Source organism: Triticum urartu, chromosome 3 (assembly GCF_003073215.2).
Source record: "Triticum urartu cultivar G1812 chromosome 3, Tu2.1, whole genome shotgun sequence".
NCBI classification, from domain to species: domain Eukaryota; kingdom Viridiplantae; phylum Streptophyta; class Magnoliopsida; order Poales; family Poaceae; genus Triticum; species Triticum urartu.
This window is the reverse complement of record NC_053024.1, coordinates 220,218,244-220,241,652: the sequence shown is the minus strand read 5'-3', so window position 1 is coordinate 220,241,652 and position 23,409 is coordinate 220,218,244. Positions and strand designations below refer to the sequence as shown.

Sequence of the window (23,409 nt, the reverse complement as noted above, 5' to 3'; positions counted from 1 at the left end):
GTACTTGCTACTAGTTTATCTCAAAATGGTGAAGAAGGATGATTGACAACATAAAAGCGTTAGATCAATTATGCCCACACACTCTTGAATTCTGGCACAGGGTTGATTATCGTTGTGTAGAGTTTGAAAACTGATGAACATTGGTCATATATTTGACAAAATGTATCAAATTTAAACTGTACAACCCTTGTTTTTTCTTTTTAAATTACACCCAAATGACCGATTCACACGAAGAAGAGACGGAGAGAAAAGCTCCAAGCAGCAGACCCTTGCGTGCGTGGTAGGTATGGCAATGGCATCCAAACGGAGCAGAGCAGAGCAGATTTAGTCCTCAAAGTGCCGCGAGCTGCCGCCGGAAGTGGAAGTGGAAGTGGAGGATGGTGATGTCGCCTGCGGGGAGAAGAGGCTGTTGAGCCACTGTATGGACGCCGGCAGACGGCTCGCGTTTCCTTCACCCTCCACATCGCCGTCTTGGCGCTCCACGGCTGCATTGCCCGCTGCCTCATCGCCACTCTCATTGCCATGACCATCCACATTGTCATTCACCTCAGCACTGACGTAGGTGACGTAGGTGGTGGTGGTGCTGCTACTCCCACTGCCGCTGCCGCATGAGCTCTTTGGGTCGTCGTCGGCCGGCAGCTGGAACCGGCAGACCGGGCAGGAGCTGTGCATCTCCAGCCACGGCACAATGCACTGGGAGTGGAACCTGTGCCTGCAGGGCAGCTCCCGGGCGCGCTCGCCGGACGCGTAGTCCTCCAGGCACACCGCGCAGCTGGCCGCGTCCTCCTCGTTGCACCCGCCCACCACCTCCACGGTCGGCAGCGCCTCCACGGCGTCCTTCTTTGCCGGCGGCGTGCCCTGCCGCCCCGCATCGCTCTCGGCCAGCTGCTGCATCAGGGCGTCCAGCCCGGGCCCAAGAAAGTAGTCCCCCAGCGCCATGCCGTGCTCCCCGAGGGGGGCGGCGGCGAAGATGCTCCGGCCGAATGGGCTGTAGTGCTCTGCCTCGAGGCCGCCACCGTTGCCGAGGGCGGCCGCGGACTCGAGGCGCTGCAGCTGGCGCTCCCGGATCGCCTGCAGGAGCCGCAGGAACGCGGTGGCGCGCCGCCGGCGTCGCGAGAAGTCGACGTTGTCCAGCTCGTCCTCTGCGGCGGCCACGGCGTCCACAGTACGGCGGTTGCTGCGACGGCGCCGGACGGGGTCGCCGACCATGCTGTCGATGATGGGGGCCCAGATGGAGATGGCGTTGTCGGCGCTAGGGTAGGTGCCGCTGGCGTGGGCGTGGGCGTGGCCGGTGCCGGCGGCGACGCTGCTGCGGGCGGTCTCCATCTCCTCGAGGAAGCCGCTGCCGCAATACGGGCACTTGATCTCCACCCCGGCGTCCGCGGCCACGGGGCTGACCGCCGCGGCGCACATGTGGCACCAGTACCTCCGGGCGACCACCAGCTCCCCCATTGCTGTCGATCTCTCCCCCGTCAATGGAGCAGCTCTAATTCTTGGATTTGGCACTGACGAATCAAGCAGGAAGGGGAAGATTAGAGCTCGACACCAGCAATGGCCAGGAATCGGAAGAATCGGAAGCCAATGCAGCACCAACTTTTGATGGATTCATGGAATCATGTTCTCCACACGTAGAATACAAGCTAGCTAACCACATGAGATGAGACTGCCTTTTTTGTTTTTGTCATCGAATCGAATGATGGGAGGGATGCACATCGTTCTTTCCAGGCTCCAAAAACAACATCTACCCAACAATCTCATCAAGAACCAAATGCAAAACCGGGAGAGACAGAATCAATTCACAAGCAGAAAAACAACCAAATCGGAGGAGAATGATGAACAGAGAAGTAATCAATTCACATGCTGAATCTCAAAAGCATCATCCATGGATTGATGGATGGTTGAAGGAAGAATGATCACCTTGGGCAGGGCATGTGGGGGAGAGAACAAGGCCAGAGGGGGGCTGGCCTGTCCACCTCCTCTATATTAGCAGTACCCTTTCCTTGGGTTAATTGCTGCAGGCTCCTAATATATAGATACACGTTTACAGGGAGTGATTAAAGGCTTTGCTTGCTCAATTATTGCCTGGGGATGGGGATGCTCTGGCATTTCTAATTTTAAACTGCCTTATTTCTCCATAAAACAAACTACTTCCCTCCCTCTAGTCCTATTTCTTCTGCGCCGCTAAAAGTTCGGTGGCGTAGCACCTGCTTTGGTTTCCCATCCAACCCAGATATAGGACATCCCCAAGGCTCAAGGAAAACATTTTATTTTAGAAAAAAAGAGAGTTGCGAGAGCGACAACGGAGAACGCTCCATCTACGATCATCGAGCATGACCATGTGCGTGTCCTCGGGACACCATGACGCCTTAAAGTAGTGGGTACCATCTCAGCAAACATTTGTTACTATATTTTTATAGATTTAAATAAATTATTCTTTGGATTTTTTTTGGGCTACTGTCATTCCCCCAAAAAATGGAGTATTTCTTGGCTTGCATGCCGAGACCAGCTGCATATGAGGGTATACTACATGGTCAAGAGGCAACGGACGAACATTTATCACTGCTTCTCTGATTTGTGCGTGGCAACTGAATCGGTGGATGCCCTAATGTGTATGCTCATCGTTGGGGTTTTTGTTTCCCATCCCTATCCCTTTGGCGGCTAGGGCAAAACCTCCCGTCCATGCTTTGTCGGCGAGCCCGTTGATTCGCCTTTCCTTTGCCTGCCGCTCCGGCGGCCGGTAACGGGAAGGGGAATCCTGGTGCATTCGATTCGGTTAGTAATTTAGGTTAGGGTTTTAGTCATCGCAGGTGCGACGCTCTTAGTTAGGATTTTCTATTCCTCCTAGCTTGCAAAATTCCTCTCTGCACTTGCGCAATTCCCCTCTACACTTGCGCTTGCTTTTTCATTGACTGATTCTAGTGGCTGGCCCGGTGAGAGAATTACCAATGCTTGTCATTAGACTTTATCTTTCCGCGAGTAGATGGTGACACTTCTTTTTCGAGTTTGTCTTTTGGGCTTCGATCCGAGTTTGTCCATCCGGACATAGTCGACGAAGCTCCAGTGTATATCCCCGACATCTCCTTGGGGCCGTGAGGTTAGTGTTTCTCATCGTGTGACGAGATTTGGTGTTAGATGCTTCAGATTTATTCAAGGACTCAATGACGGCGATTGCGGCTCCATGTCGATGGTTCTTAGGAGCACGTCCATGAATACTTCCTGGCTATTATCGACAAGGTCAAACCGTCATCAATAGGGGGGCGACGACATCGACACTGCAACGGCTCGTTCTTCTGAAGGTAGTGGTCGTTCGGTGGTCTCGGAATCTCGATGTAATTTTTATTGTGTTTGAGATGTTTTGTATTCCGGTGAACTTTAATAATAGATCTTAATCATTTTCGCAAAAAAACCCCAAAACCAGTGGATCACCTAATTCTAAGGTGTGCTTCGGCCCACTAAATCTGCAAATTGAATGTCTTAGGGCATCTCTAGCCCACCCCTTAAAATGTTTTGATGGAGCAAGATAATCAACTAACCGCATCTAGCCGAACCCTTATACGTTTAGAGGAGCAAATATTAAGGAGTTATCCCAAAAAGGCAGCCCAACTCTCTCAAATATACTCGATCGGAGGCACTTCCTAGGATAAATTTTGTCTGCTCCCCCGCCCGCCTGAGGTACCATGACGCGGAGCATCCTATGAACATCACGATGTCAAGAGTCTGTTCGGCAAGTGACACGTTCATCATCTACTTCACATACATAGTGAATCATCTTCTTTACCCGTGTTCACTTGACCCCTTCGAGGATGGTATACTACGTGACACTCCTCTCATGTGCATGAGGTGTTACCGAAGAATCATTGATGACGAGGAGGAGTGCAAGCACCGAGAAACAACTACACCGTCCGCGAAGGAAGCATGGAAGCGACGACGAAAGAAGACGAGATGCTGAAGTTACAATGGCCGGACATTCGGATCAGGGCCGGACATCCGGCGCTTGTGTAGAAGAGGAACATAAGAGCTTCAGTGGCCGGACATACGGACAACCCCCAAACATCGGGCGCCTCTCAGGATTATCCGGGCAAAGGAGTCCAAAGAAGAGGCTGACTCAGGTCACCACCTGGCCGGACATCCATTGCCCCAAGTCGGATTGGACATTCGGCATGACCCCGAACATCCGGCTCCTGCAACGCAACCACAAGAAAGAGGCCATGTGACCCTTCTCTCCCCCACTTCACCTAGACTATATATAGACCACCTCCTCCCTCTAGCTAGGGTTAGTGAAGTGATAGCTCAGATTTGTGAGACAACTTTCACTACTGTAGGATGGTCCAAATGCGATAGTACAATCAGAGACCCTTCAACGAAAATGTGTGCGATGCATTAATCGCAAATGATGGTGTATGAAAATCGTAAAAAATGATACAAATTTGTCGGAGTAAATGACCACGGGTAGCCTAGCCGGCTCCCCCTGGCTCTTCAGAAAAATTATAGGCCGATCAAGCCTTCAAACATCCAAGACATGGGGCCGCCTTCCCCCGGCTGGCTACTTCTCTGGCCGGCTGCACAAAGGCGGCCCAGCCCTGAAATCCTCGAGAAGGAAAGCACGAGAGGGCCGGCTCCAAGAAGCCGGCCGCAAGAAGGCCGACTCCAAGAAGCCGGCTCCCCCCAGCAGGCGGCCAAGATCGTGCCCTCAGAGTCTGCACCCACATAACGGCGATGAGACGGGGCGTGGCTACAGGGAAACCTGCCACCCCGAATCCCGGGACGCGCATGGCCACAGTGCGCCGTACGGGGCAACCATCACCTGTCCAGCGCGGCACTGTTGCCATGGTGACCATGACGTCACCCACGGCGAGGTGTCAGTACGACCCGTGGGTGGCGGGCCCTCTCAGCCAGGGAGACGCCTAAAGGCGGCCAGGCCTCCCCCAGTCGGCCTGGCATGTAGCCGACTCCCAAAGCCGGCTAGTTCACACCTCGAAGGGGGCGCCCCATTAAGGAGATAAGACGAGGTGAGGCTACAGCAATAAGCCGCCCGACGGCGGCACTGTAGCCATGCTTACCACGACGAAGCCCTCGTCACCAGAGGCGAGGCAACAGTAACCAGCCTCCGACAAGACACTCGAGCGGTGGGACTGGCCTGTCGACCAGAAGGCCGGCAGCCGGCGGGGTCCACCAGTCGGCGGGCCCATCGGTCGGCGGAGAAGCCGGCCGGCGTAGACATAGACGGCTGGGGCCCACGCCCAGCCGAATTACCATTGTACCCCTGGGGGTAGGCCTATATAAACCCCCCCAGGGCACCCATGCAGAGGAGGCTCTTTCGAGTAGTTTTAGACACCGCACTGAGAGGAAGAACGGGCTAGCCTTGCCCTTCTTCATCCTTTCACCGAACAGCTCAAGGAGCCTCTTGTAGTTGTTTGTTGATCTAGTGACCATGCGGAGACACCGCAGAGCAGCAGTAGGGGTGTTATCTCTACGGAGAGCCCTGAAGCTGGGTAAGATCCGCCGGCGTGCATGTCTTCGCCTTATCCCATTTCCAGGCACCGGCGATGTTTTATTGGCTCCCACAATGATAAGCCGCCCGTTGGCATATGTCGCACCAACCACCCGACATTTGGCGCCCACCGTGGGGCCAGGTGCACCGTCGTCCGGAGACCTGTTTTGGACGGGAACCCTCTTCCTTCCTAGCGCACGTAGCCAGCCCGGCTCGCCCGATGGCGCTTGCCCCGACGCGCTGCAAGGCGTCTTCGACGCCTGCGCGGCGAGCTGCCTCGCCGATCTTCTTGGCGAGGCTCGCATCTCCGACGAGCCCGCATCCGACGCGGGCACAGGCTGCCCCGAGAGCCACCTCGTCAGCCTCCTCGACCAACTCCACGTCTCCGGCGAGCTTGCCGCGGACTTGGAGTCGGTTGGCTCCACCGACCCGATGCTTGTCGACTCTGACACGGCATCGCTTGACGCCTTCCCCTCCAACGTGGTAATCATCAACGACCCTCTTCCTCGAGCCGACAGCAGTGGAAGCGCCATCACCGAGGTACTGGTCATCAGTCACGGCGCTGCCTCTGGCGAAAACGCACACGATGCCCTGCAGACGGCGCTGCACGACTTGTCCGCCCCCAACCTGGCCGACGCCGACGCTGAGGCACTGGAGGCGCGCCACCTCGCCCTCGTTGCGGAGGGCCAGAAGCTAGCTACCATGAGACGCCTCACCGAGGCTCACCAGCGCGAAGTCGACCGCGCCGCCTTCGGCACGCCGCCTCCCGATGGGCCGAGCCGCGCCGACATCATCAAGAAACGCGGTGCGGCTATCGCCGACGTGCTGGGAGCAGACCGCCCAGTCTATGCCACGCCACTCGAGAACCTACGCGCCGCCCAGGCGGCCGCAGACGAGCTGAATGGACCGGGGCCCGACGAGCTCCCCTACATGACCAGACGCATCCAACAGCTTATCGACGCGGCCACAGAGCGGCATGAAGCCGGTGTCCGCACCAAAAATCCTCCCCCGCGCCGAGAGCATGGTGCGACGTCCCGAACGCCGACTGCGGGAAACACCCACGCAAGGAAAGAAAAGGAGCCGGCTACCAGCCACAGCCGAACTCGAATCTCCATCGAGCGTGACGCAGAAGGCCGCCCTCGAGCTATGGAGTGGCGAGGCGATCCTCCTCCTCCTCCACCTCGTGGGGAGAGATATCCTACCCCGCCGCCTGTCACGCATCTGACTCTCAGCGGCCGACTGGACCGCCGCGAAGGAGTCGGCGAGAATGACGCCCGCCACCGGATCGACCGCCTAGCGCGATCCTTGGCTCTGGAAGAAGAAGATGATGTCGGCCCGCCTTGCTTCGGCCCTCGCATCCGCGACGAGCCCTTCCCCAAAGGGTTCTCGCTCCCAAGAGACACGCCCAAGTACAATGGCTCCGTGAAGCCGGAAGATTGGTTGATCGACTACTCCACTGCAGTTAGCATCGTGAACGGCAACAGGCGTGTTGCTGTGAAGTATGTCCCCCTCATGCTCCAGGGCACGACGCACACCTGGCTCAACAGCCTCAAGCCTTACAACATCAACAGCTGGCTAGACTTCACAGAAGCTTTCATCCGCAACTTCACCAGCACCTACAAGCGGGCTCCCAAGCCCCGACAGCTCTCCTTGTGTGTACAAGGGCCCAATGAATCAACTCGCGACTACCTCACGCGTTGGGCCGAGCTCCGCAATTCCTGTGAAGGGGTGCACGAGGTTCAAGCTATAGAGTACTTCACCGCTGGGTGCCGAGAAGGCACCCTCCTCAAGCACCGACTCCTCTGCGATGAGCCGACTACCCTCGACGAGCTGCTAGTCATAGCTGATAAATACGCCATGGCCGATTCCTCAATGATGACCGAGCTCTGAGTAGATGCCTCTGGGAAGGTGCTCGCTCCGAGTCCCAAGACGCCGGCCGGAGACTCCAGCCGATGCCCGTACCACAACGACCACAAGCGCAAAGCTCCCATGCCGCCTTCCACCAGTCGGCAGGTGGCCACAGTCGAAGATGAACAAATCGAAGGGCGACCCACGCCCAAGAAGCAGAAAGGCAGCAGGCCGGCTTGGCAGCCGGCTTTCTCCTACGAGCAAGCTCTTGATGCCCCCTGCAAGTTCCACAGCGGCGCGAAGCCTTCGAACCACACGACCCGGAAATGCCATTGGCTCACACGGATCTCCAAGGGCGAGGGGATAGCGCCGCCTCCGCCTGCTGGTCAGCCGCCTCCGGCCCCTCCACAGCCGGCCGCTCGACCAGCAGTCGGGGCTGTTCAAGACGAGTTCCCCGACGAGCATGCCGCCTACGTCGTCTTTACAAGCCAACCAGAAGATCGGCGTAGCCGGTGCCGACAGCACCAAGAAGTCAATGCAGTCGCCTCCAACAACCCCGAGTTCATGCACTGGTCAAAGAGGCCTATCAGCTAGAGCCAGACTGATCACCCAAAGGTGATGCCGTCTCCTGGCTCTTACGCATTGGTTTTGGACGCCACCCTCGCAACAGAAAGGCGAGCTGCCCATTTCTCCCGCGTGCTGATAGATGGCGGGAGCAGCATCAACATACTGTACCGTGACACCATGGAGAAGCTGGGCATCAAGACGAAGCAGCTCATGCCTAGTCGGACTGTGTTCCATGGGATCGTACCCGGCCTGTCCTACTCCTCAACCGGCAAGGTCAGGATAGACGTCCTCTTCGGGAACAAGGATCATTTCTGCCGAGAGGCAGTGTGGTTTGAGGTAGTGGATCTGGAGAGCCCTTACCATGCGTTGCTTGGCCGACCTGCTCTGGCCAAATTCATGGCTGTACCCCACTATGCCTACCTCAAGATGAAGATACCAAGTTCTAAGGGCATCATCACCATAGCCGGAGACTACAAGAAATCCTCCGAGTGTGCGACAGCTAGTAGCCGGCTAGCCGAGTCCCTCGTGATTGCTGAAGAGAAGAAGATACTGGATCGAGTCGTGGCCACGGACGGCAAGCAGCTGGCCCTGTCCCCCGACCCCAAGGAGTGTGATGCCCAAGGTTCATTCCAGCCGGCCAAAGAAACAAAGAAGGTACCTCTGGACCCGGAGCACACAGAAAGGTTTGCCACCATCGGGGCAAACCTGGACAACAAATAGGAAGGCGAGCTCGCTGATTTCCTCCGTGAGAATCGGGACATCTTTGCATGGTCCCCCAAGGACATGCCGGGTGTTCCGAAGGAATTCGCCGAGCACAAGCTACATGTCCGAGAAGGTGCAAAACCAGTCAAACAGCCCCTCCGCCGACTATCGGAAGAAAAGAGAAGGATTGTAGGAGAAGAGATAGCCCGGCTTCTGGCAGCTGGCTTCATTATGGAAGTTTTCTTTCCAGAGTGGCTCGCCAACCCGGTCCTCGTGCTAAAGAAAAATAACAAGTGGCGCATGTGTATAGACTACACCAGCCTCAACAAGGCCTACCCCAAAGATCCATTCGCCTTGCCAAGGATTGATCAAGTAATAGACTCCACAGCCGGATGCGAGCTGTTGAGCTTCTTAGATGCTTACTCAGGCTACCACCAGATAAAGTTGGATCCAGCTGACCGCGTGAAGACCGCCTTCATCACACCATTCGGAGCTTTCTGCTACCTGACTATGACATTCGGCTTGAGAAATGCCGGTGCCACTTTTCAGCGTTGCATGCAGAAATGCCTCCTCAAGCAGCTCGGCAGAAATGCCCACGTCTATGTAGACGATATTGTGGTGAAGACGGAGAAGCGCAGCACCTTGCTGGAAGACCTCAGAGGGACATTTGACAACTTGCGCCGGTTCCAGATCAAGCTCAACCCCGAGAAATGCGTGTTCGGAGTACCAGCCAGCCAGCTTCTAGGCTTCCTGGTCTCCGAACGCGGCACCGAATGCAAACCGATGAAGATCAAGGCCATAGAGAGAATGGAGATTCCCAGCAAGCTACGAGACGTCCAGAAGTTCACCGGATGCTTGGCTTCCCTGAACCGCTTCATTAGCCGGCTCGGAGAGAAAGCTCTCCTCCTCTACCGACTCATGAAGAAGTCCACTTACTTTGAGTGGAACGACCAAGCAGACCAAGCTTTCCACGAGCTAAAGAAGATGCTGACCACGCCGCCTGTCTTGGCGGCGCCGACTGAAAAAGAGCCTATGCTCCTTTACATTGCCGCCACTAGCCGGGTGGTCAGCACGGTTATCGTGGTCCAGTGCCCAGAAGAAGGCTGAGCTCAGCTAGTCCACAGGCCGGTGTATTATTTAAGCGAAGTATTATCCGCCTCGAAGCAGAACTACCCACACTACCAGAAGATGTGCTACGGTGTGTACTTTGCCGCCAAGAAGCTCAAGACCTACTTTCAAGAGCACCCCATCACGGTCGTATGTACTGCCCCGCTCGCCGAGATCATAGGCAGCCGAGATGCATCCGGCCGAGTGGCCAAATGGGCCATCGAGCTAGCTCCCTACACGATCTTCTACCAGCCCCGCACCGCCATCAAGTCCCAAGCACTGGCCTACTTCCTCGTCGACTGGGCCGAAACCCAGTATCTGCCACCGGCCCCCGACTCCACTCATTGGCGGATGCACTTCGATGGGTCCAAGATGCACACCGGCTTGGGAGCCGGCATCGTCCTCACCTCTCCCAAGGGCGACAAGCTCAAGTACACATTGCAAATTCATTTTGCCGCCTCCAACAACGTGGCCGAGTACGAGGCGCTCATACACGGGCTCTGGCTAGCCAAAGAGCTCGGCATCCGCTGGATCCTGTGCTATGGCGACTCGGATTTGGTGGTCCAGCAGTCATCTGGCGACTGGGACGCCAAGGACGCGAACATGGCGAGCTACCGCTTCCTCGTTCAGCAAATTAGTGGATATTTTGAAGGATGCGAGTTCCTTCATGTACCACAGGCCAACAACGTGCAGGCAGATGCCCTGGCACGAATAGGCTCCACCCGGCAAGCTTTACCAGCCGGCGTTTCTCTTCACCGCCTCCTCAAGCCGTCTATAAAGCCGTCTCTAGAATACGATTCCATCTTCGTGCTGCCTGACCCCGACGCAGTCGGATCCGACTTGGGGAACCAAGCAGGCGGCTCGGGGACTTCGACAGGCGGCCCGGGGACTGCCGTAGCCGCACCCGGCCCGGGGGCTACTACAGCCGGCCCGGGGACTGCATCGACACAACAGGCGGTGGCCGACTCCAACTCTTCACCACCCAGCCCACCCGCCCTGGTCACAGTAGCAGTTTTGACAGCAGAAGAAGTCACAGCTCCATCATGGGCCCAACCCATCCTCAACTTCTTAGTAAACAGAGAGTTGCCAACCGACGAGATCTCGGCAAGACAAGTCCAACGTCGAGCCGGAGCATACACAATAGTAAACCAAGAGCTTGTTAGGCGCAGTGTCACTGGAGTCTTCTAGCGCTGCTCGAGCAAGAGAAGGGCATAGCAATCCTCAAGGACATCCACCAAGGTGAATGCGACCACCACGCGGCCTCAAGATCACTCGTTGCCAAAGCTTTCCGCCATGGATTCTTCTGGCCAACTGCTTTGGATGACGCCAAGGAACTAGTCAAACACTGCAAAGGTGCCAAGTTTTCAGTTTCAAACAACACCTGCCGGCTTCTGCACTCAAAACCATCCCCCTCACTTGGCCTTTTGCCATCTGGGGGCTGGACATGGTGGGCCCATTCAAGACGGCACGCGGCGGCATGACACATCTGCTCGTTGCTGTGGACAAATTTACCAAGTGGATTGAAGCAAAGCCGATCAAGAAGCTGAATGGGCCGACTGCCGTGACGTTCATCGCAGATATCACAACCCGGTACGGCATACCGCACAACATCATCACCGACAATGGTACAAATTTTGCAAAGGGAGCACTGGCACGTTTCTGCGCAACACACGGCATCCGGCTAGACCTAGCGTCCGTTGCCCACCCGCAGTCAAACGGCCAGGTCGAGCGAGCAAACTGCCTCATCCTCTCCGGCATCAAACCCCGACTGGTCGTGCCACTGGAGCGTTCGGCCGGCTGTTGGCTCGACGAGCTGCCGGCCGTCCTCTGGAGTTTGCGCACTACCCCAAACAAGTCAACCGGCTTCACCCCTTTCTTCCTTGTATATGGTGCCGAGGCTGTCATCCCAACTGACATCGAGTTCGACTCACCTCGGGTCACCATGTACACGGAGGCGGAGGCCAAGGAAGCACGAGAAGACGGCGTTGACTTGCTGGAAGAAGGCCGGCTGTTAGCCCTCAGCCGGTCCGCCATCTATCAGCAGGGTCTGCGCCGTTACCACAGCCGGAAGGTCAAGCCAAGATCCTTCCAAGAGTGCGATCTTGTGCTCCGGCTAATCCAACGAACAGCCGGCCAGCACAAGCTCTCGTCCCCTTGGGAGGGCCCCTTCATCGTCAGCAGAGCTTCAGGCAACGACTCCTACTACCTAATTGACGCGCAGAAGCCGAAGGCACGCAAGAGAGATGATTCCGGCAAGGAGTCGGAACGACCATGGAACGCCAATCTCCTCCAAAGATTTTACAGTTAAAAAAGCAGTACGTAGCCTTTTGTACTAAGTACAAAACAAAGGGTCCCCCGAGGAGCATCGGGGACTACCCTCTTTTATCTATGAAAGATAAGTATCATGCCTACAATTATGTTACTACATTTGCCTTTTTGTCCGACACCGGGTTCGACTAGTCGGCCCGAGGACTCGCCGCCTCAAGTTATATCTAAAGTTCTGCCTGCAGTCAGACAAGTAGTGTGCCGGCACCCAAGCCCCCTCTTGCCAAAAGTCGTAGCTCAAAGAATCGACTGTCCGACTGGCAAGAGCCAAGGGCAGGAAAGGATGCCCACACGAAACACGGCTAAGGACTAACAAACTTATATAACGCGAGCCGGCCTCTCGACCCCGCCAACCGGCTACCAGAGCAGCCGGCTGGCCGGCTTCCCGTTCACCTTGCTGCCGGTTGGGAAAGCTTGAGTACTTGTCTTTCCAAAACAACCAAGTCCTTCTCCAGCCACAGAATACAGAGCAGCTGTCCGGTTGGGAAGGCGGCGGCCAAGGGAAGGCGGCAAAGGAAAAAGCCAAAACGATGAAAAGCAAACATGAACGGAAGCCAAACACATGCATGATTATATTTACAGAAAAGGCCTTCAAAAGGCCAGCATTCAACATAGTTTGAATACACCCCCAGTGGGTGGAACTGTGCAAATTTAATAAAAGTTGTTCAAAAGAGTAACGAGCAGGAAAAGCAAGGACGGCGGATCAGGCCAAGGGAGCGACGGGCGAGTCGGGTAGGTCGGTGGAGACGGCAGTGCCGGCTGGAGGAGTGGCCGGCTGGCAAGCCTCGGCATGATCATCACCTCTTGCAGGCGGCGTGCTTGCACGCGCCTCGTTGCTGGAGGCACGATCAAGCTGAGGCGGGCTGGTCGCTTTGATGTCTGGCACGTCTTCACCTTCCTCTCCCTCTTCCCCTTTGCCCTCATCGCTAGAGCAATCTCCTCCGCCGAGTCCTCACCTTCTGCCGGGTTCAGCCCGAACCACTCCTCCGGCTGAGCGACGCCGGCATCATCCACCTCAGGGGCAAAGACACTGGTGTCGGTGTACTCGGCGATCGCCGAGGCGCGCTGGATGATAGCCAGCCGCACCGCCTCCAGCTCCTCGTCGGCCTCCTGCCGCCAGGTGCTCAGCTGGTCCAAGTTCAGCCAAGGATACCAAGCTTGGACGAACTCTAGCGCCCGCCCAGCACCGGACCGGGCCGCTGACGCCTTCCAAGCCTCGAAGCGGCCGATTGCAACCTCCAGCCAGTCAACAGTCCGACTTGGGGTGCGCGGAATCACCTTGCCAGGCCACAAGGCGGCCAACACTTGTGCCCCGGCGCGCTGAAGCCGGCGGAGCAGGCGGTGAGCCGGCTGCAGGCGGGCTTGAATCGCCAGAAGCTGCTCCTCAAGTGACCGGCTGGCGCCCGGCGCGATCTCGACCCCTACCTGCCGTCACGCGTCGCGGTGGGCCTCGATGGCTTGGGTAGCGGCAACGGAGTAGCCGGGAAAGTAATCTGCACAAAGAAGAAAGCAGCAGCACAAAATCCAAAGACAAGTCAGACGGCAGGAGGCAGGCAAAGAAACGAAGAAGAAGGCGGCCTACCGTCGATTAAGTCTTCCACCCGGCTATAGCCTTGGCTCAACGCCTGCCTTGCCTCGGCCCAGTTCGTCGCCTCGGCTTCATATTCGGCTTTGAGGGCAGCCTCGCTGTCCTGCGCCGCCTTGTGCCTATCTTCCTGGTCGGCCAGTTTTTTGGCCAGGCGATCGCGCTCCTGAACCAGGGCGGCGCACTCGGCCTCCTTGGCACGAAGGGCGGTCTGGGCTCCGCTTAGCTGGATCCTCAAGTCAGCATTGGCCCCTGCAGATATGAAGAAATAAGTCGTCAGGAAAAGATCCGACCCGACTGCTCAGCAGTCGGCCCGAATCTCAGGGACTACACCCAGTGGGTGCGCTGACACGACCCCACTTGAGACAAAAATGAAGCACTTACTCCGGCTCTCGGTCAGATCGGTGGCTTTCTGATTCAACTCCTGGGCCTGGGAGTTGAAGGCAGCTGCGCGGAGGTTATGATACTCCTGCAGATAATATAAGAGATACGAGTAAGAACAAGACGGCAATCGAAGTCTACCAAGAAGTTCTAAGCCGCCTGCTCAGCAGCCGACTCGGAACTCGGGGACTACACCCAGTGGGTGCGCTGACGCGCCCTTTTTCCCCACGGAAGAAATCAGGAGCAATCAACGAAAAGCGGGAGGACTCACCCAAATCACCGTGCGCGTCGTGAGAAATTCTTGAGTATACTGCTTCAGCGCGGTAGCTTGGGACTGAAGCCGGTTCCGGACGTCCTGCGCCGCCACGTTCAGCACGGCCGTCCCGCCGCCCGGCGTCCACCCGGACGAGCTATCGCTGGCCGATCCCAGGTCCTAGGCCGACGAGTTGGCGCCCGCAGTTTTTTGCGGATCCGGCGCCGAAGTCACCTTCCCCGCGCGCCAACAAGACGGTGACGAGACCACAAGATCCGCCCCACAGTCGGCTCGCCTCCAGCCAGCTCCACGAGCGGCGCATCGGGCCGGCCTCCTTGGCCCGTTCCAGGCGGCGGCGACGACGCCGCCTCCCTCTCCATCACCGGCTGGCTGTGGCCGGCCTCCTCCGTCGGGGGCATTAGATGTCGGGAGCCGCGGCGCGGAGGGGGATGACGAGCTGCGGAGGCTGGTTCTGCAGGGCCTCCGCCTCCTTCTCCGCGGCCGCGGCCTCCGCCCGGGCCTTGGCAGCCGCGCCGGCTCGTGCTTCCGCCAACTTCTCCTCCGCCTCCTGAGCCGCCCTCCGCTCCTCCGCCTCCCGCTCCTCCCGCGCCTCCCGCGCGTTTCGCTCCGTTGCCTCTAGGAGATCGGCGCGGGGATCCACACGGCGGGAGCTTGAGGACCCTCCCACGGGTCCGACTATGGAGGCGGCAGGGGCCCGTTCGAGAGAAAGTGGGGCCCTGTTTTGATAAGTCAAGAAGAAGGCTTAGAAGAATATCAACCGAATAAGAAAAAGAAAGGCATAAGAAAAACGACACTTACGCTGAAACCGCCTGCGGCTGCTTCACCACCTTGTGGAAGCGGGCCGCCTTCGCGGCTGCTTCGTCCCGCTTGGTTGCCACCGCGGTACTCTTGGGCTTCTTGGGCCGACTGCCGAAGTGGGTCGACGCGGCCCGACGTTTCAGCGCGCCACCATGAGCAGCCGGCGCGGCAGATGGGCCCGCGCCTTGATGATCGGGCGCCGGTCGGCAGCGCGGAATGACTTTGGCCTCTTCATCATCCGGCCAGTCCTCGAAGCCGGCCCCGAGCCCAGAGCCGCCTGCCTCACCGCCTTCCCCTGCGATGTCATCTTCCATGGCGGCCGCCCCCAGGTCCGGGTCGTCAACGTCGTCCATCGTGCGGCCGGGGAGGAACTGGCGTTCCATCCCCGCAGCCCCGGTGGCCGGCGGAAGCATGAGATTCTGCCAAAAACAAGCCGACTGGTCAGGAGTCGGCCATCATGAGCCCGACGACAAGAAAAGAAGAAAGGAAGAGGAACTTACCGTAGGCGGAGGATTGGCGCGAGAGGACGGCTCCTTGCCGTACTGCCACTCTTCGGTGAGCTTGCAGTTGGCAATATAGTTCACCATGTAAGACACCTCGGCATGAGGCATCTCCTTGGTGCTTAGCCGGCATGGGTCAAAGCGGCCGCTCATCTGACAAATCATGTGAGGTCGGCCCTGGAGCGGGAGCACCCGGCGCTCCACGAAGGCAGCCACCAGGTCGGCCCCAGTCAGAGCCTCCGACTGGATCATCACCCGGAGCCGTGCAACAGAGGCGGCCCCACCCTGAGACAGCAACCTGGCCCGGAAGGACCATGAGGGCTACCTCCCAGCCGGCGGGCCGGCTACGTAAGCCGGCAGATTGACAAAGTCGCCTTGCGGAGCGATGTTCTTCACGTAGAAGTAAGATTTCTGCCAAAGCTTCACTGACTAGATCAGCGGGATGGGCGGAAATGGATTGCTGTCGCTCGTCCTCCGCATGGCGATGAAGGCGCCACATGGGGCGGGCACGCCCGCGACGACAGTGCCGAGCTTGCACTGGAAGAATTCCCCCTAGAGTTCGAGGGTGGGGAGGACGCCGAGAAAGCCCTCGCACAGGGCGATGAAGGCCGACAGCAGCATCACCGCGTTTGGAGTAAGGTGATGCGGCTGGAGATGATAAAACTTGAGGAAGGAGCGGAAGAACCCGCCCGCCGGCAGGCCGAAGCCGCGCAGGCAGTGCAAGCGGAAGACTACCCGCTCGCCCTCCTCCGGTGCCGGCGAGATCTCCCTCTCCGGCGCGAGACGGACCCGCACGTAGTCCGCGCCTGGCAGCCGCCGCGTCCGGCGGAGGAAGTCGACGTGGTCGTCATGGACGTTGGAGCCATCCCAGGAGCTCGACAGCGCCATGGGGACGGCACGGCGACAAGAAAGGTGCGGCGGCGGAGAGGCGCGCGACCCTGCCTCGACGAAGCAACAGCAAGCCAAGAAGATTGGTGGGAAAGCCGAGCAGCGGCGGGTAGCTATGGCAACGGAGAGGAGGAAGAAGAAAAAGGAAGGGGCGGAGCGAGGGTGAGTGTGCGAGCGTTTGGCACTCCCCTCCTCTCCCCCTACTTATAGCCTCGTGCGGCGAAACCGAGGAGGCAGGGCGTGGGGGGATGTGGGATTAACTGCGCCCACTCCCCCGCGCCCCGCGGTTATTGCGCCTCCACGGCGTGCGGTAACCGCCGCTAGGAGGCGAGCGGTCCATCCGGGCCGCAGAAGTTCCATGCGCAGGCCGAGGCCCTGTAGTGACGGGCCCCGGACTTCGGCAGCGTCCTGTCGCGCGCGTGGGCTGGCAGGCCCTTCCAGCTGTAGGGTGCCACATGGCGCACAAGCGGCGAGCGGTCAGGTCGCAGCCTGACTCTCGCGCCAACTGGTTCCCGCCTTCAAGCTTCGAAACTTCCACAAAGACGGCGCACCTAATCAAAGCCGGCTCGCAGTCTCCGGCTCCTCAAAGATAGGAAGCTGACTGTGCTTCTCGTCTTTTTTTTGCCTCGGAGCCCAACCAGCTTCGGGGACTACTGTCGGAGTAAATGACCACGGGTAGCCTAGCCGGCTCCCCCTGGCTTTTCAGAAAAATTATAGGCCGATCAAGCCTTCAAACATCCAAGAGATGGGCCCGCCTTCCCCCGGCTGGATACTTCTCTGGCCGGCTGCACAAAGGCGGCCCAGCCCTGAAATCGAAAAGAAGGAAAGCACGAGAGGGCCGGCTCCAAGAAGCCGGCCACAAGAAGGCCGACTCCAAGAAGCCGGATCCCCCCAGCAGGCGGCCAAGACCGTGCCCTCAGAGTCTGCACCCACATAATGGCGATGAGACGGGGCATGGCTACAGGGAAACCTGCCACCCCCGAATCCCGGGACGCGCATGGCCACAGTGCGCCGTACGGGGCAACCATCACATGTCCGGCGTAGCACTATTGCCATGGTGACCATGACGTCACCCACGGCGAGGTGTCAGTATGACCCGTGGGTGGCGGGCCCTCTCAGCCAGGGAGACGCCTAAAGGCGCTAGGCCTCCCCCAGTCGGCCTGGCCTGTAGCCGACTCCCAATAGCCGGCTAATTCACACCTCGAAGGGGGCGCCCCATTAAGGAGATAAGACGAGGTGAGGCTACAACAATAAGCCGCCCGATGGCGGCACTGTAGCCATGCTTACCACGACGAAGCCCTCGTCACTAGAGGCGAGGCAACAGTAACCAGCCTCCGACAAGACCCCCGAGCGGTGGGACCGGCCTGTCGACCAGAAGGCCGGCAGCCGACGGGGTCCACCAGTCGGCGGGCCCATCGGTCGGCGGAGAAGCCGGCCGGCGTAGACATAGACGGCTGGGGCCCGCGCCCAGCCGGATTACCATTGTACCCCTGGGGGTAGGCCTATATAAACCCCCTAGGGCACCCATGCAGAGGAGGCTCTTTCAAGTAGTTTTAGACACCGCATTGAGAGGAAGAACGGGCTATCCTTGCCCTTCTTCATCCTTTCACCGAACAGCTCAAGGAGCCTCTTGTAGTTTTTTGTTGATATAGTGAGCATGCGGAGACCCCGCAGAGCAGCAGTAGGGGTGTTATCTCCACGGAGAGCCCTGAAGCTGGGTAAGATCCGCCGGCGTGCATGTCTTCGCCTTATCCCGTTTCCAGGCACCGGCGATGTTTTATTGGCTCCCACAATGATAAGCCACCCGCTGGCATATGTCGCACCAACCACCCGACAGAACTGTTTGCGATGTCGCAAACATCAAACATGATTCAGATCAGAGTTGCATGAGCACAACAACAGAAACGGTTAGTGATACATCTCCAACGTATCTATAATTTTTGATTGTTCCATGATATTATATTATCTGTTTTGGATGTGCTATATGCATTAATATGCTATTTTATATGATTTTTGGGACTAACCTATTAACCTACAGCCCAGTGCCAGTTTCTGTTTTTTCCTTGTTTTAGAGTTTCGCAGAAAAGGAATACCAAACGGAATAAAACTTCCGTGAAATTTTTTCTTGGACTAGAAGACACCTAGGAGACTTGGAGTGCAAGTCAGAAGAGCCACGAGGCGGCCACAAGGGTGGAGGGCGCCCCAGGGGGGTAGGGTGTGCCCCCAACCTTGTGGGCCCCTTGGTGACCCCCTGACCTAGATCTTCCTCCTATATATACACATATACCCCAAAAACTTCCAGGGGAGCCACGAAACCACTTTTCCACCACTGCAACCTTCTGTACCCTATGAGATCCCATCTTGGGGCCTTTTCCGGCATCCTGCCGAAGGGGGATTCGATCACGGAGGGCTTGTACATCAACACCATTGCCTCTCCGATGAAGTGTGAGTAGTTTACCAAAGACCTACGGGTCCATAGCTAGTAGCTAGATGGCTTCTTCCCTCTCTTTGATTCTCAATACATAGTTCTCCTCGATGTTATTGGAGATCTATTCGATGTAATACTCATTTGCGGTGTGTTTGCCAAGATCCGATGAATTGTGGATTTATGATCAGCTTATCTATGAATATTATTTGTATCTCCTCTGAATTCTTTTATGCATGATTTGATATCTTTGCAAGTCTCTTCGAACTATCAATTTGGTTTGGCCAACTAGATTGGTTTTTCTTGCAATGGGAGAAGTGCTTAGCTTTGGGTTTAATCTTGCGGTGCTCGATCCTAGTGACAGAAGGGGAACCAACACGTATTTTATTGTTGCCATCGAGGATAGAAATATGGGATTTTCATCATATTGTTTGAGTTAATTCCTCTACATCATGTCATCTTGCTTAAGGCGTTACTCCGTTCTGTATGAACTTAATATTCTAGATGCATGCTGGATAGCGGTCGATGTGTGGAGTAATAGTAGTAGATGCAGAATCGTTTCAGTCTACTTGACAAAGATGTGATGCCTATATTCATGATCATTGCCTTAGATATTGTCATAACTTTGCGCTTTTCTATCAATTGCTCGACAGCAATTTGTTCACCCACCATAATATCTTCTATCTTGAGAGAAGCCTCTAGTGAAACCTATGGCCCCCGGGTCTATTTTCCATCATATAAGTTTCCGATCTACAATTATAGTTTCCTATTTACTTTATTTTGAAATCTTTTACTTTCCGTTCCATAAACCAAAAATACCAAAATATTACTTTACCGTTTATCCATCTCTATCAGATCTCACGTTGCAAATAACCGTGAAGGGATTGACAACCCCTTTATTGCGTTGGGTGCAAGGTTGGTGTTTGTTTGTGTAGGTATTCGGTGGCTTGCGTGTTGTCTCCTACTGGATTGATACCTTGGTTCTCAAAACTGAGGGAAATACTTACACTACTTTGCTGCATCACCCTTTCCTCTTCAAGGGAAAAACCAACACAAGCTCAAGAGGTAGCAGGAAGGATTTCTGGCGCCGTTGCCGGGGAGATCTACGCCAAGCCAAGACATACCAAGTACCCATCATAAACTCTCATCCCTCACATTACATTATTTGCCATTCGCCTCTCGTTTTCCTCTCCCCCACTTCTAAAATGATTTTTGAAAAGATTCGCCTTTTCTTCGCCCCTCTTTCGTTTGATCTTATGTTGCTTGTGTTTCCATGTGCCTTCTATTTGCTTGCTAAAAATCTATTGATATGGATCCACTCAATGTTTTCTACCTAGATCATCTTCGATCCATATGTGCTCGTGCTGAAACCCCAACTAGTTTTGTTGAGTGAAAATCTTTAGATGAGCATGCTCATTTTGTGCGTCACCGTTTGTCTGAAAAAGGGAAGCTCTTATGGAATCAAATAAATTGTTTGCTATGCTATGCTTGGAATCTTTGTGAAATTTATGGTTTTACTTGTTGCTCTAAGAACCCTAAAAACACCTTCCCTACCTATGTGAGTTTAATGATAATGAAATCTTATCTTCTTATGAAAAGGGTGTTTATAGTTACTATGATATCGAACAAATTGAAGAATTTGTTGCTTTTAAGGGTGCTTATGAAGTTGCTTCTTTGATTGAAAAGTATGATATTACTCTCTACAAATCTAAATTTTTTGACATACTTAAATATTGCTATGAAAACTATGCTCATAATGCTTATGTCAAAGAATTTATTGAGAGAATGACCATTGCTTTGGAAGAAAATAATGATATGCATGAATCTATAGATAGTTATGATTCCGATGATTTGATTGAAATATCCTTTGATGAACATGATGCTTGCTACTCTTGTGGCCATGATGCCAATATTTATGGAGATGAATTTGCTATAGTTCCTTATGTTAAACACGAGATTATTTCTATTGCACCCATACTTCATAGTTCCTTGAATCAAAAGCATGATTGCAATTATTTTATTATAAATTCTATTGATGTCAATTGTGTTAATGATATGCAAAACCCTAAGCTTGGGGATGCTAATTTTGCTATGTCTACTACTTGTTGCAATGATCATGACTGGGGTGATTCTTCTTATGATCTTGAAGATTTATTTAAGCCCCATCATGAATATGAGATTGATAATAATGTTTGCAATAACATTGCAAGTTTGTTTGGAAGAGTGTCAAATTTAGGTAATAATGATCCCACTACTTTGGAGATTGATCAAACATATGATTTTTTTCATAAAAGTGGGTTTGGAGAGGTCATGACTTTATTTGATGATAATCCCACTATTTTGGAAGAGTGTCAACTTTGCATGCATGTGGATCATGTTGAGAATATTTTATATGATAGCTATATTATTGAATTTGATTATGATCCTACATGTAATTATTATGAGAGAGGAAAATATGGTTGTAGAAATTTTCATGTTACAAAATTACCTCTCGTTATGTTGAGATTGCTATTGTTTATTTTTTCTTCCTTGCATATGGTAGTTTTTGCTTGCCTTGATAATTTGTTTGCTTATAAGATGCCTATGCATAAGAAGTATGTTAGACTTAGATGTGTTTTTCACATGCTACATGATGCTTTCTTCTTGTTTCAATTGCTATATTTCATGTGAGCATCATTAAAATTATCAATGCATAGCTAAGGGCGTTAAACAATAGCACTTGTTGGGAGGTGTCGGTGTCAAAACCGGAGGATCTCGGGTAGGGGGTCCCGAACTGTGCGTCTAGGATCGATGGTAACAGGAGACGGGGGACACAATGTTTACCCAGGTTCGGGCCCTCTCTATGGAGGTAATACCCTACTTCGTGCTAGATTGATCTTGATGAATATGAGTATTACAAGAGTTGATCTACCACGAGATCGTAATGGCTAAACCCTAAAAGTCTAGCCTGGCTATGATTATGAGGATATCTGTCTACGAACCTAGCCCTCCAGTTTATATAAACACCGGGGGGATCTAGGGTTACATAAGGTCGGTCATAGAGAAAGGAATCTTCATATTTGGTCTCCAAGCTTGCCTTCCACGCCAGGGAGAGTCCCATCCGGACACAGGTAGAGTCTTCAGTCTTCGTATCTTTACAGCCCATCAGTCCGGCCCATATCCAATAGGTCGGACACCCGAGGACCCCTTAGTCCAGGACTCCCTCAGTAGCCCCTGAACCAGGCTTCAATGACGAGGTGTCCAGCGTGCAGATTGTCTTCGGCATTGCAAGGCGGATTCCCCTGTCCGAATACTCCAAGATAGTCTTCGGATAAAATGAATGTGTCCGGATCTGGAACACAAGTACCACACACAACTGTAGAGAATATAATATTCCACGAGTCTCATCTGCTGGCAACTTTTTGCAAGATGACATCACGTCTGTCCGGTCATTTATCATACTATTTTTGTCTGCCGTTTCGTGTTTCGAGATGCGGTTTCCATTGGCATGTCTTGTCAAAGCAGGGATCATGTCCCCTTATTGCAGGATTCTCATCAATACGGGCGTGGGTAATCCAACCGCGCCATTTACATAGCCCTTGGGAATAGGCGAGTTTTAGGGCGAGTGGGGAGGCGTTCGATATTCACTGCCTTTATAAGGGGATACAAATTCCCCTTCTTCTCCCACACCTTCTCTCTTCCTGTGCCCTTCCACTCTTGAGATCTAGCGCCCAAGTTCTCATCTTTTCCCCACTCGAGCAAGCACTCAACCATGTCCGGATCCGGTGGTCAAGGCAAGTGGATGGCCTCCTCCGTCAAGGAGAAGGACATTACCGAGCTTCGGGCGGCCGGGTATCTGGCAAAGGAAATCGCCCATCGTCTTCCGGCCAAGGGGAAAGTCGTCCCCACACTGAAGCCCAACGAGAGGGTGGTATTCATCCCTCATTTCCTCCACGGGCTAGGGTTTCCACTCCACCCTTTCGTCCGTGGGCTGATGTTTTATTACGGGCTAGACTTCCATGATCTAGCCCCAAGCTCTTTCATCAACATCTCGGCATTCATCATCGTGTGTGTGGCCTTCCTCCGCATCCAACCCCACTTTGGGCTATGGCTCAAGGTCTTCAACGTGAAGCCGAAGGTGGTGGATGGCCAGCACGCGGAGTGCGGAGGCGCCATGGTGAGAAAGCTGACCAATGTCTCCTGGCCAAAAGGTACTTTCGTGGAGACTGTCAAGGAATGGTAGAAACTGTGGTTCTACATCACATAACCCCGCGACGCCACCTGGGCCGCGGCTGCCGAATTCAACTCCGGCGCTCCAATGCGACTCACCTCCTGGGTTGAGAAGAGTCCGAATTGGTCTTCGTCAGATGAGATGATAGCGCTGCAGACGCGTGCTCAGAGCATGGTGGATAAAGATATCAAGCTCGTCGATGTAATCCAGGTGATGCTAGTTCACCGGATTCTCCCGTGCCAAAGCCGAAGTCGCCCTTTATGGGAGTTTCCGAAGAAGCACCTAACCCTGAAGAGGCTCTTCGAAAC

At 54.8% G+C, this 23,409-nt stretch overlaps 1 protein-coding gene across 1 annotated transcript; it reads right to left on the bottom strand.

Moving 5' to 3' along the window:
* Positions 1-95: 95 nt before the first annotated feature.
* Positions 96-2,217, bottom strand: LOC125543672 (E3 ubiquitin-protein ligase SIRP1-like). The gene is made up of 2 exons (XM_048707099.1): positions 1,918-2,217; positions 96-1,505 (listed from the first exon to the last, which is right to left on the bottom strand). The coding sequence occupies exon 2, from the start codon at positions 1,450-1,452 to the stop codon at positions 325-327; it is 1,128 nt and encodes a 375-aa protein (XP_048563056.1). The 5' UTR covers positions 1,453-1,505; positions 1,918-2,217; the 3' UTR covers positions 96-324.
* Between the last annotated feature and the right edge of the window lie 21,192 nt (positions 2,218-23,409).

Bases quoted from the DNA above. Each gene is read 5' to 3' on its own strand.
- LOC125543672 (XM_048707099.1), bottom strand. From the start codon at position 1,452: ATGGGGGAGCTGGTGGTCGCCCGGAGGTACTGGTGCCACATGTGCGCC.